At 40.6% G+C, this 12,423-nt stretch overlaps 1 protein-coding gene across 1 annotated transcript in view; it reads right to left on the bottom strand.

Annotated features, from left to right (window-relative positions):
* Positions 1–2,687: 2,687 nt before the first annotated feature.
* LPCAT1 (lysophosphatidylcholine acyltransferase 1) overlaps positions 2,688–12,423 on the bottom strand; it is a 58,890-nt gene continuing 49,154 nt past the window's right edge. Inside the window, exon 14 of the mRNA XM_015854267.2 lies at positions 2,688–11,140. Within this exon, the coding sequence (XP_015709753.1) occupies positions 10,956–11,140 (185 nt within the window). The 3' untranslated portion in view covers positions 2,688–10,955. The remainder of the gene's footprint in view (positions 11,141–12,423) is intronic.

Genomic DNA, 12,423 nt, shown 5'->3' with positions numbered 1-12,423 from the left:
CGGGGATAAGCGGGGGGAAAGGGGAGGGGGAAGGGACAGCCACGGTGGGAGTTAATACGGAGGAATGCAGAAGAATGGTTTAGCTGTCTAAAATTTGATAGAGGGGTAAGGAGGGTAGAGCAGACCCTGTATAGTATTTGGTAGTTAGGGGAAAGAGGAGAAGGAGGAGAGGAGGAGAAGGAGGAGTGGGAGAAGGAGAAGAGGAGAGGAGAGGAGGAGAAGAAAGGAGGAGAAGGAGAAGAGAGAGAAGGAGAAGAGTGAGAAGGAGAAGAGAGAGAAGAGGGAGAAGTAGAAGAGAGAGGAAGGAGAAGAGGGAGAAAGAGAATAGGGAGAGGGAGAAAGAGGGAGAAGGAGAATAGGGAGAGGGAGAAAGAAGGAGAAGAGAAAGAAGGAGAAGAGAAAGAAGGAGAAGAGAAAGAAGGAGAAGAGAAAGAAGGAGAAGTGAGGGTGATGGAGCACTGGAACAGGCTGCCCAGGGGGGTGGTGGAGTCTCCTTCTCTGGAGATATTCAAGACCCGCCTGGACGCCTACCTGTGTGACGTGGTGTAGGGAGCCTGCTTTGGCAGGGGGTTTGGACTCGATGATCTCTGGAGGTCCCTTCCAACCCCTACAATTCTGTGATTCTGTGAAACCCTTATGTCTGATAGCACTGCTCAAACTCTGAGAGCGTTCTTGAACTCTGACAGGCTCAGTGCCATGACTATTTCCCTGTAACAGCTGTTCCACTGCCCAACCACCTTTTCAGGGAAGAATTTTTTCCCAGTACCCAACCCGAACCTCTTCCCTCCTTTGGGGCTCCTCAATACCAAGATGCCACATCGTCATGAGGGCTGGAGGACGGAAAAAAAGGACTTACACAAACATCAACAATCACCAAAAGAATGGTTTATTGAGGGGGATCTGACACGTGAGCCTTCAAGATGTCCATATTGTTTGTCATGTCCAGGTTAGTGGGGGGAGCAGATACAAGGACAGAATGTGAAACCCCTTTGGATACCTTTTCTGCTTGAGCACCCTTGTGGGGACAGTGTTTTCATTAGCTTCAAAGGAAAAACTCTATTTTCCATTGATCTGCTGCTGTCCTTTGTGCAACACCATGGAAGATCTGGCTTCACCTTCCAGCACTTGCTGGGTCGCATTCTCATCTTCAGGCTGAGACACCCCACCTCTAGGGCTCGAGATCCATAGCAGCTCTGAGGTGGACCTCCTGTAGACACAGTGAAGCAGCCAAAGACAAGCTAAGTCCATGTTTGCCTGCTTCCTTGGGAATCCATGCAGAAGAGATGCCATCTCTCCAAAAGGGGCAACAACAGGGAATGGGCAGGTAGGTTATCCTGCATGCAAGTCTACTGCATGTTAATGAATGGCCTCCCAGTTAATTCTGGGTGCAGCAGCTGCAGAGCTGGACCTTCAGTGCCACTGCAGTAACCTCACTCCAGCTTAACGATATGCCAGGCCACATGTGGTGGAATTCAATACACTTCCATTGGTTCTCCATCTGGAGGGCATCCATCTCCATGGGATGCAAACCAGTATTCCCAGGCCACGCCGTTGCTCTATGGGCACAGGTGTTCTTCCTCCTCCATTTGCTCTGCTTTTGTGAGTCTCCACCAGCTCTTCGGTTCTGGGAACCCAGTCTCTTTCTTCCCGTGTAAAACCGAGCAATCATCGCTCATGGTTCTCTTGGTATCAGCCATGTCTGCTTACCACCAGAGGTCTTGGCGCTGAGCGTGCGTGATACGGCAGCGGTGACTACGGTGACATCAGTAAGATTCTGTGATGGCCACTGTGATGGTGGGAGCGGTGTTCAGCATGGGGTAAAAAGGGGGCTGGAGGGCACGGCACAGCACGGGAGATAGACGGCAGCCCCTGTGCCCTATGGGCTGCCTTTCTCTCCGGGGCAAGCAAAAAGGCATGGAGGAGCCATCCCCAGGATGGAGTGAACCGACAACCTGGAGGCCACAGATGCAGGATGGGGATAGATCCTGGCATCTCTGTATTGTATGGTATGAGATGTGGCTGCATATATGGGCTCTGCCAAGTAGCACCGTGACACGCTCTAGGCATTGATGTCACTGTCTTCAAAGGGCGACCAAGGAGAAAGTGTCTGTGGTCAACAACACGCACGAAACTATGAAACTATGAAACTATGAAACAACAGGGCTGGGTGAGGCTGCAGCCATGTGCTGGGTCTTTTAGATGGATCTGAATGAGAAGAATGGGGGAAACAGTGGTGTCAGTAGCAAATGGCTTGTCTGCATTTTCTTCTCTGAACAGCCTGTGGTGGTAGTTGTGATCCTGATGGCTGCAATGGGAAGAACACAGCTGCATTATTTGGCAGGGAGGTTGGACTCGATCTCTAGAGGTCCCTTCCAACCCCTACAATTCCGTGATTCTGTGAGAAGAGAAGCAAGTGCTTCCTTAGCTCCCAGAATGGCCAGCCAACCCACCTACAACACCAAAAAACCTTAAGCCCGTGTTTCATACTCCCAGGTGTCAGGTAAACACCAGTCTCCTGTATACACACACAGCCACATCAAACACAGCATCCATCAGTAATGTGCATCTAAACATGTATGAACTTGGTTCTATTCACACTTACGACTGTGTCCTTTACCTTATTATAAACCATGTTGTATATCACAAACGTGCATAGGAAAAAAAAAAAAATCCAAAGGAAACAGAACGTTTTCTCCTTCATTTTTAATTTGGCTTCACAATGAAAATTCAAATTTACAAGCCACTAATAAGGAAAACATCCAGTCGGGCAGAACGAGCCATGATTGTACACTGCACATCAACACTTGGAGTGTATCATTTGGTTCCCTTCCAGTAAATCACACGACTTACAGCACAGGTGAAGCTTCTACGTCATTGCTGTTTCGCTCAGTTAGTTCATCACACACCATAGTCCGTTTCAACCTACCAGACAACTAGCAAGAAAAAAAGAATGCTCAAGTTGAGGTATTTTCCTTTAAGAATTTACTGATAGCGGTATTTCAGAGGTAATGTTAAACCATATCGTTTTAAACATTGAAAAATGTACAAAACCAAGTTCATTTTTTTTTAGAAAATATCATCCCTAGTCTTCCATGCATATTAATAAAAAATATAAAAATCAAATTTGTTGCACTGAAGCTATACTTCACATCCTGCAAAAAGCGTTTGCATTTCTGGACCCCACAAACTACAATCATCTTTAAGTACACAACTTGCTTTTGCTTCTCAGCTACGAAGTATAGTCAGTTCAGTGCAAAGACAGTCTATATACACACACCTTCGGAGCCATAGGAGGGAAATATACAGCACAAAAATGCAATCGGGTTATTATTGTTATCGAGTAGCACTTTATATTGTTACAGATTTACACTGCGTATCCAAGGGCTATAAGAAAAAGCTTGCAGCCAATATGCACATTGAAACAGAGCAAGTCTGCTTAAGCAGCCTTAAAGTCAGCAGAAGTTGTACCACTGATGGAACAAGCACCTTCTACCGTGCAAACGAGTCCCTGCAAAACCAAACTTCCTGCCCTATCAGCACAAGTTTTCAACTAAAAGCATCCTCTTCATGGCAGTGTCTAAATTGAGTTCAGTAACGAGAAGAGAAAATGTGATCATTTTTGCAGTAAATTATTTGTTTTAACTTTTGCATTTAAATCCTCAAGTGAGTTCAGAAACATAGCAATACTTGGAAAAACGTATAAGCAACGTCCTCAATGCAAGTCTAGCAATAATTCAAGAGATCTTCACTTTTTACTGCGTTACTTCTCAGCTTGCTGCTACTGTATTCTATTCCTTTAAAAATAGTAATAATAATAACAAAAAATAAAGGATGAACTCGCACCTGTGATCAAATTAGAAACATTTTGTACACCTGTATAGATGTTGGGAATTACAAAGAGGCTTAGGAAGTGGTCCCATTGAACAGATGCCAGATATTTTCAACACAATGCCGGGACATTGAAGTTATATAGCACAGAATAAAAAAGTCAGCAGATGCTTAGTCTTGGTCGTCCTCCAGTATGCAAAATCTATCGCTTCTAAAGAGGTTTACTTCAGACTCCTATTTCTAACATTAGTGGTTTACACAGAGCTCTTAATACCCGTAGCGCAATTACAGAAAACAATATAAACAAATCACTAACACAAACCATATAGACAAGCAGCTGCAATTGATTTGCTTTTTGTCTAAGTATATACAATTGCTAAGGAGAGATGTTTATTTTAAGGGATCTTTACCCACCTTCTTAAAAATACAATTTCACTTGTAGATGTTTACTTAAAAACTGCTTTTGTAGCCTGGAAAGTACAATAGTGGCTAAACTAAATTTCCTTTCAGAAATGTAAGAAATATTTTGCTTAAACTTTGCTATAAAAGAAAACATAGGACAAAAAATATATACTTAGGGCATACAAGATTTTACAAGTTTATTTCTTTAGCATTTAAACTACAAAATTGTCTTCATGCTGGGTAGCAAATAAAAGACATGTATTTGGGTTTTCCCCATACACATTCATAGAAATAAAGTATCGGATGAATTTCATCTCCAGTACCATGGTAGGATGAAAAGTGTCTGAGTTTCAGCTTTCTTCAGTATCCATGAGGAGAACTGGTTTACTGACACATACTGCATTCTAAACATGGAATTAAACAGGCACACACTAAGAGCGACAAAGTCAGAAGTCAACCCAAATGCAGATGTCACTGTATTGTACTTCTGTATCTAATTTCTAAGTGCATATAAACAGTTAAGCATCTCGAACACAAACTTGTGACCTAGATACACTTGCAGTGGTTTAAGCGTGAGAAAAGGCAGACACAAGCTAAAGCAGTACAGGGGGTCTTCAATTTGGGTAGTGTTATAAGAATACAACTTCAGTGTTCACCTGCTCCTTCCTGGCCAGTAAAACCAGTCTGTGAATGACTTTGAAGATTAAGAGCAGTGAGGTCTCCCTCAGACTGCAGCCAACCTTCAAAGAACAAGACAGCTAGAGATATAAGGACATAAATTCACCAGTCCTAAAGATGGAAAATATCTTTCTTTACTGTGGGAAAGGCCAGCTGTACAGTGAGAGTTTTCCTGCTATGCCAGCCTTAATGACTTTACTGCATTCTGGTTCAGGAGCAGAAGTTCAGCCTGATTTTCCTAGAATGCATTCTTTGGCTCTGGAACGGCACTCTCAAGTAACACCTACTCATAATGTCAGAAGAGAGTATTACAGATGTCATTATGACTTATTATGAATTATGACTTCTCTTGCTTCTTTTTTTAGTTGGAATGAAAAAAATGAAGCTTAACGTTACATCCACAGAATACTGTACAACATCCTTCTCACTATCTCCAAGCTAACCTCAAGTGAGCTGGCTTGTTCATACAGCACTGTGCAAACATCTGCTCAGAATCAAGAAACATAACAAATATATTGTTAAAAAAAGACAAAACAAAACGCACTCATCCTCTCCAAATGAATAGAACCAACACCCTCCCTACCCCCAAATTAATTGAAAGGAATAACTTTCACGCTATCTGTGCTGAAGCGATTCTACCATTTTCGAGATCTCTTCACCAGTTACAGAGATTAGCTCTCACAGGAAAACTACACTGTGCCACCTTGCAAGGGAACACAGAATGAGCAGCCCCTACCATTATGTAAATAACAAAATTATTTTGCCTAAAAAGCCTGCAAGGCAATCTAGACAGTCAGCTGTTGCAAAAGGTCTCACTGTCTTTCAAAGAAATGGTGAACCCTCCATTTAAAAAGTCTTTTAAACCTGCTTTCTCCCATATCACCCACTTTAATTTAGTCCCGTTACTTATGATGAAGCACATCATAACATCTGGGGGAAAAATAAGCTATCTTCTACAAAACAACACACTCCTCCACTCATAAACATAATAATTAATGTCTTGAAATAAACCTGAGTGGTTTCCTAGAGAAAGGAGCTGCCTTGACTTGACCAGTATGAGATGAAATACAGATGCAAATTCAGGCATGTTCTCTTTGCTGCCTTATTCTCTGCAGTTACACCTGAGCATTAAGTCATTTATGCCCATTTGGATCAGAGCATTAGTGACTAACTTGTATACCCAGTTCACTGCCTTAGATATAGCACAGTATGGCAGATCTCGTTGCTTTGAGGAGGTTCTGCAGGATTTTACTTTTAAGGATGCCTTCCAAGGTTCCCATCACAGAGCACTTTTTTTCTGATCTTCGTAAGAAAAAGAGGGAGAATCACTTAAATATTGCTGGCTGCGCAGCCGGTGACTTGGACATTACTTAGAAGAGGCTGCAGTACCTTCAGGACATCATGCTTTGACTGAAGAATGGCTGACTTAATTGCTAGCTGTTTGAACATGTTCTGGAAAGCAAAATTACCCAAATGACTGTTTTAGTCTTCTGCTCATCTATGAGCCAGACCTTGAGGTTTCACTTGTCAGACTGAACAAAGGTGAGGATTATTCATTCTTATGATCATTTTCAAGCTGTTGGACCTACTTTTCCTATTTTTATTTTACAACTGAGAACCAGCCGTGTTACCTGAAGTTCAGATACCTGAAAAGTAAAAAGATCATCTGCAGGGATTTGTTCAGAGAGAAAAGCACAGCCTGATAAAGGAATGCAGAAATGCAATAAAGATATCTTCAGAAAAAAATGTATCGAATTATGTAAGTGTTAAAGTGCAACAATCCCTTTTTCAGAAAGGCTTTACTACATATTATGAATAAAAACATTTTGCTAGCATCCCAATGCTTTAACTAGCTAACAGGTCTATGCAGTTTGCTTTTAAATATTAATAAACAGCTATGTGCAAAACAACTATTTACTTCCTGTGGCTTTCCCTCTAAAGAGATTGCATCACTTCCTTAATGCACACATCTCCTTTTCAATTAAGCTTCATGACCTTCAGATCGGGATTAGCAAACACACAGGGGTCTGGTTACTTTTTAAGAGGATTCCAGCTTCATTGAGATACACATTGAAATATGTAGTGTAAATTAATAGGTGTAAAATTAGGTCTACAACTGATTTCTCCTTTAGGATCACAATTTGCCTATAATACCTATTAAATGTAACTACTTACTGCACTGCGCTCATGATAAATCCGTAATAGAACTCTGCCTTTCTGTGGTGGAGACAGTGGTTTAAATATGCTTTGTACCTCCTAAATTTCTGTTGCTATTCATAGTTGTGTTTTGGGTTTGGTTTTTTTTTTCCTTTTTAAATTATAATTGAAACAACAAATGAAGCAACAAAAACCAAAACACTTCTTAGGTATCTCAGATTCCATTGTTTTCTGTGCTAAGTACACTCAAAGCACATAGCACACTTGCTCAACCACATCAAAATAACAAAGCCTTGACTGAGAATCTCTTATACAGTACATAGAAATTCAGTCTGATGCAAAAGCTCTGCTAGCAAGGGATGGCAATATTTCACAAAAGCAGCAAAACGCACATCAGACAAGTGCCATGTCTTCACACACCTCTGCATTGTTTTTTGTGAAGGATCACTAATCAAATCGTTGTGAAAGATGCCGCTGTTTAACGTTTGTAAAAATCCGTAACACTTCAGTTGGAAGCACTTACTTGTTATCATCTGGTGAACGGGAAAGGAAGCTTTCACTTCTACCCTTGCAGTTCAGCACAAGCTACTGAGAGTGTCACAACCCAACTGCTCCACGGCTGGTTACCTTTTGTGTGGAACTACTAAAACATGTAATTGGTGAGATTGATGGACAAATTGTAGTGAACTGTGTTGCAGAAATACAACACACAGCAGGTCTCAACCCACAAAGTCTGAGTTTATCCCCTACGCTAATGTGGATTTTCTGTCACTACAAGGCAGTCTAATATCATAATCTTGAATACTCCAGATGCTGAAATCCCCTGGATACTCTGTTTTTAATATTATCTGAAGTTTAACAGACTGATCAGGACTTCATGTCTCATTCATCTTATTTCTCTACGTAGATCAATCTCACAAAAGCAGGAACAAATGCAATTCATTATAGACGCTGGCTGCTTGCTCACCAAGCAAGATACTGCTCACCAGCTTTTTTCAACAGCTCTGGTTAGAGCTCAATAATGCACACAGTTCTCAATGCATCTTCACCATCCAATGTTGTATTGAAGGGCCATCTATCACAGGCTGCAGCACCCTTTAAACCCAAACACTGCAACAGCTTAGCTGCACTCGTCTGCAGTTATTACGTTCACCACAACTGGGAGATGTCTCCCTCACTAGAGAGGAGAGACAAAATTAACTCTTTGCCTTTTTAGAACCCCAAGCACCATACATAGAAAGTAGACATGCTCATATTTAGACAGCTTCAGCCAGCTTGCTCTGTTTTTTTTCCACAGACGTAGAACAATTTTATTATTTTTCCTGGAACTTCCCTAAGGTTGTCTATGGGATACTGAGCTTTTCTTCTTTTCAGTAAAGCATGTCAGGGAACCCTGTCTCATCCCCTGCACTTTGAAATTCTCCAGTTCCCAAGCTCACATATCAAAACAGAAGATAACTATCTTAGAGACTGACAGCCTGAGCCAAGCACAGTTGAATGTCTTGCAGAGGGGATGTGATATGCTCAGACTCTACAGCTCATCTACTTGGCCTTAAATATTGACTGAAATACGCAATATATAATCACACAAAATAGTCCTCAGGAGATCTATCCCTACAACCATGGGGTTATAATCAACAAAAATCAACAGTGTCTTTGCTTTCTGTTCTGTTTTCAAAACCTCCAGTGAAGGAAGGCTCCTCATCCAACCTAGAAGACCCACTCCATATCTTAACTAGAAGTATTGGAACGTTCATCCTATCTTTGATATGAATACCCCCATTTCTACTATGGAGGCAGAGTAAAGATTATTCTGATCTTCCTTTTTGCAGCTTTTTCCATATTTGAAGATTGGTTTCACATCTTCCTCCAGTCTCCCTCCCTAAATTAAATAAAGATATTGAAAGATCCACTGAAAATTTTCTTTCCTTCAGCCTCCATCCAGCCACTCCTCATCTTTCTCAAGTGCCCCAAAACAGACAGATGTAAGGCCTTACCAATTCTTGGTAACACAAAGACCACCACCCTTCTCACAGGCTGCAAGTGTTTATGCATCTCATGATGACAAACATTTTTCTTCAGCAAACAGTTAACTGTGTTCAGTTAGTAATGCTCAATACCTGTCTCAAGGACTTTTATACAGTTATCCCCAGCTCCCTCTGTGTACCTGACAAGTCCCATTTAAGTGTAGTTCCTTGTGTCTTAATTTCAAGTTGTGCCCATAACTTCTCATGATCAGTTTCAGCTTAAATCTTGCCTGCCAACCTGTGGCACCCCTGCCAGCCTGGCATGCATTATCTAGGTAAATAAAAAAAAATATTACTATCTCAAAATGAAGATGTACGTCTGCATACCCCACAAAAAAGCATTATTTCTTACAGTTTGATTTCCTATATGTATTCTATTAATGCCAATTTCAATTTGGAGACTTCCCACAGACAGTTAAGGATTTCTAAGGACACATTCCAATACCCTAAAATGGGCTTTAAAAAGAAACAACAACAAAAAAAAGCAACAAAAAACTCCTTATTTAAAAACAACAATAATAAAAGCATTTGGTATGAACAGACATCCTTCTGCTGAGATTCCACCCTTCAAATCTAATTTTGTATTAACATGTGGTAATCGAGTCTCAGTGACAGTTTTCCAGTTATGAAATCCTCATATTTTAGTGCAGCCTGCAGAATTAGTCACAAAAATGATTTGAAAATAGATGTAGTTTTTATTTGGAAGGAGAGCTGCCATCACAGATCTTTTATGACACGGTTCTCCTTCCTACTCTTTGAGGCCTTTGGCTCATTTCCTCATCAGTGGAGATATGTGGTTTCACACTAATTTTAATTTCTCTGAGATCTCCATTGACAATTAAGGCATCTAGATTTACAAAAGGAAATATAGGAAACATTAGTACTAAATATTGTAACACACCTTGTTACTGGCTTCTGAAGTAACTGCAACCTTTTCATATTTGTGTTCATATACTTAAGTTTTTCTAGTATCTTTCACGATAAGTCATCTGTATGTACAGACTTGCCACAAAAGAAACCCTGATTCCTGATAAATATGATTGTGTAAACATCTGCCATATAAATATTGTGTGGATATGAGTTGATTATAAGAGAAAAGCACAGTTTTGTCAGCTCTTTGCATACAGCATGTGGCATGTCAGTTTGGGGGAAAAAAATGTTTAATTGCATCTGGAAGAAGATTACAGTAGAAAAGTGCTGGGGCAGAGGACAAGGAGCCTTTCCTTTTCATTCTACCATGGAATAGACTGAAAGAGAAGCAATTTTGTCATCCAACAATAAAAAAAAACCAAAACACAGAAGTGATCCTCATCAAGTTTTTGCATGACTGTTTTGGAACTGTTCACTGGAACTAAAAGATAAGGGGCCAAAAAGCGCTTGCCTTGCTCAATGGCATAATCCCACTGAAAACTAGACTGACTATGCAAATATGAACAGCAAAATTTGGCCCCAAATAAACATCCCCATAACTAGGGAAAACACTAATCACCAAAGTGCACTTTACACCATAGTAACTACAGTTTCTTTATACATGCACAATTTGTGCGACACTTTGTACATGAAACTAGCCAGTGGAATATAAATAAGAGTGCTGCTTCCTTTTAAATATGAACATTAATAATGAAGCACATTCACATTTTTGCCTCTCAAAGTCCTTTTGGAAAAACAAATTAAAAATAAAAATACCTCCCCCAGTAACCTGGAACATATTGTTAAATATAGCGCATATGAATCAAAGAACGGTATTAAGGTAGAAGAACTTCCACACACAAAATTGGTATTTGCTATATAATTGGAGTGACTTATGAAAATTCCAAGAAAAGATAATCCTCTCACCAGGAGAGGAAGATAACAGTTGTAGTGTTAGTTCCATTTCTTCTGCAGGGGCTTGTTTTTATCTTCAGCATTTTCTGGGCTGAAGTCAGTACAGATACCATTTGGAGCAGAAAGAGAGGAAGTTTTCAATCCACTCTCAGCTACCATCTGATCAGGATAGAGATAGTCTTCTGCAAAGTGTGGCTGCAATTCAGCAAATCTGTAGAAGTCATCTAGAAAAAAATATATTAAACAGAATCAGTTCTCTGGAACAGAAGGACACTAAATTTGAGTACTTACAAGATAAAAATCACATGACGACTTTGGAGAAAATAGCAGATGACCGTGGAAAAAACGGCTTGTTTGAGGTTTTCAGCAGTCTACTACATCCCCAGAACTAAGATGCCACAAAGGGTTATCTTAAAACATTTCAAAGCTGAACTTAGCTTGTATGTTGAAGGGAAAACAGGCTCAGATCTGCATTAAAATGTATGAGGACATGCCCTGACATAGCATCTCACTATTCAGCGGGGGAAGGGAGGAAGCCCTCCAGCTGAGGAACAAAGAGCAGCATGAGCAGTCACTTCTTGAAAGCTGGAAAGTCTCATGCAAGCATGCCCTTTAAAATACTTTGCCTTGTTAATTCTCTTCAACCTAAATGCAGCTATAATTGCTGCCTCCCACTTCCAAGATCTTAGCATTCCAAAGCTCTTAATATTTTAGAGAATGATATCGTGAGAAGCTGATTTATCCAGTTCTCAATTAAAACATCTTGAATTCCATAATTTCAGGTTTTGTGTATTTGTAAAACAATAGAAAGAGCAAGATTCACTCCCTCTGGAAGTTGAGCTGATTCCTTACTGCCAAGAATTTATTGTATTAGAAGTCCTGCACTGAAGCCTTGTCAGTCTGCCTTTAAGATCGTTTGTTCAGACATCAATTAAACAAAGGATACCATAGAGGAGCCAAGTTGCAAAAAGCTATTTTATAATGTAAACTGACACTGGAGGAAGCCGGATGTGAACACTGTCACTAAGTCACCCTGTCACCTACAGCATGTGGCAGACAGCCCACTCAAACTCACTGTTATTACTGGAAGAGCTCATGACCTCACAACACTGTGATCTGCTTCCAGTGCAGAGCAGATGACAACTGAAATAACCTTTAGGAGGAGCAAAGCCCAGTTTCTCCTGGTGCTACAGGGCTGCTGTGAAAGAAAGAATCTGTCAGAGCTTTCCCTCTCCACCACCCTTCTGTTTGAGACAGCATGATTTTTCAGCATAGCAAATTGCAAGTGAATGTTGCTTGGTCCAAAGGGGCACCAAAGTTGTTGCTCAGTACTGTTGCAAAGGGATATGCGAGGAGAATGCAATAAACATAACTTCACCCTTCTTCAAGCAGAAGACAACTTGTATGGATATAAAATACTTTGGATTTTGTGAATTCAGCAAAAGCTGATGATATTCAGAACAAAGCCAACACTAAATCCACGTTGGAAAACCTATATATACCACAC

The sequence above is a fragment of the Coturnix japonica genome, chromosome 2 (assembly GCF_001577835.2).
Source record: "Coturnix japonica isolate 7356 chromosome 2, Coturnix japonica 2.1, whole genome shotgun sequence".
NCBI classification, from domain to species: Eukaryota; Metazoa; Chordata; class Aves; order Galliformes; family Phasianidae; genus Coturnix; species Coturnix japonica.
This window is presented reverse-complemented; position numbering and strand designations above follow the sequence as displayed.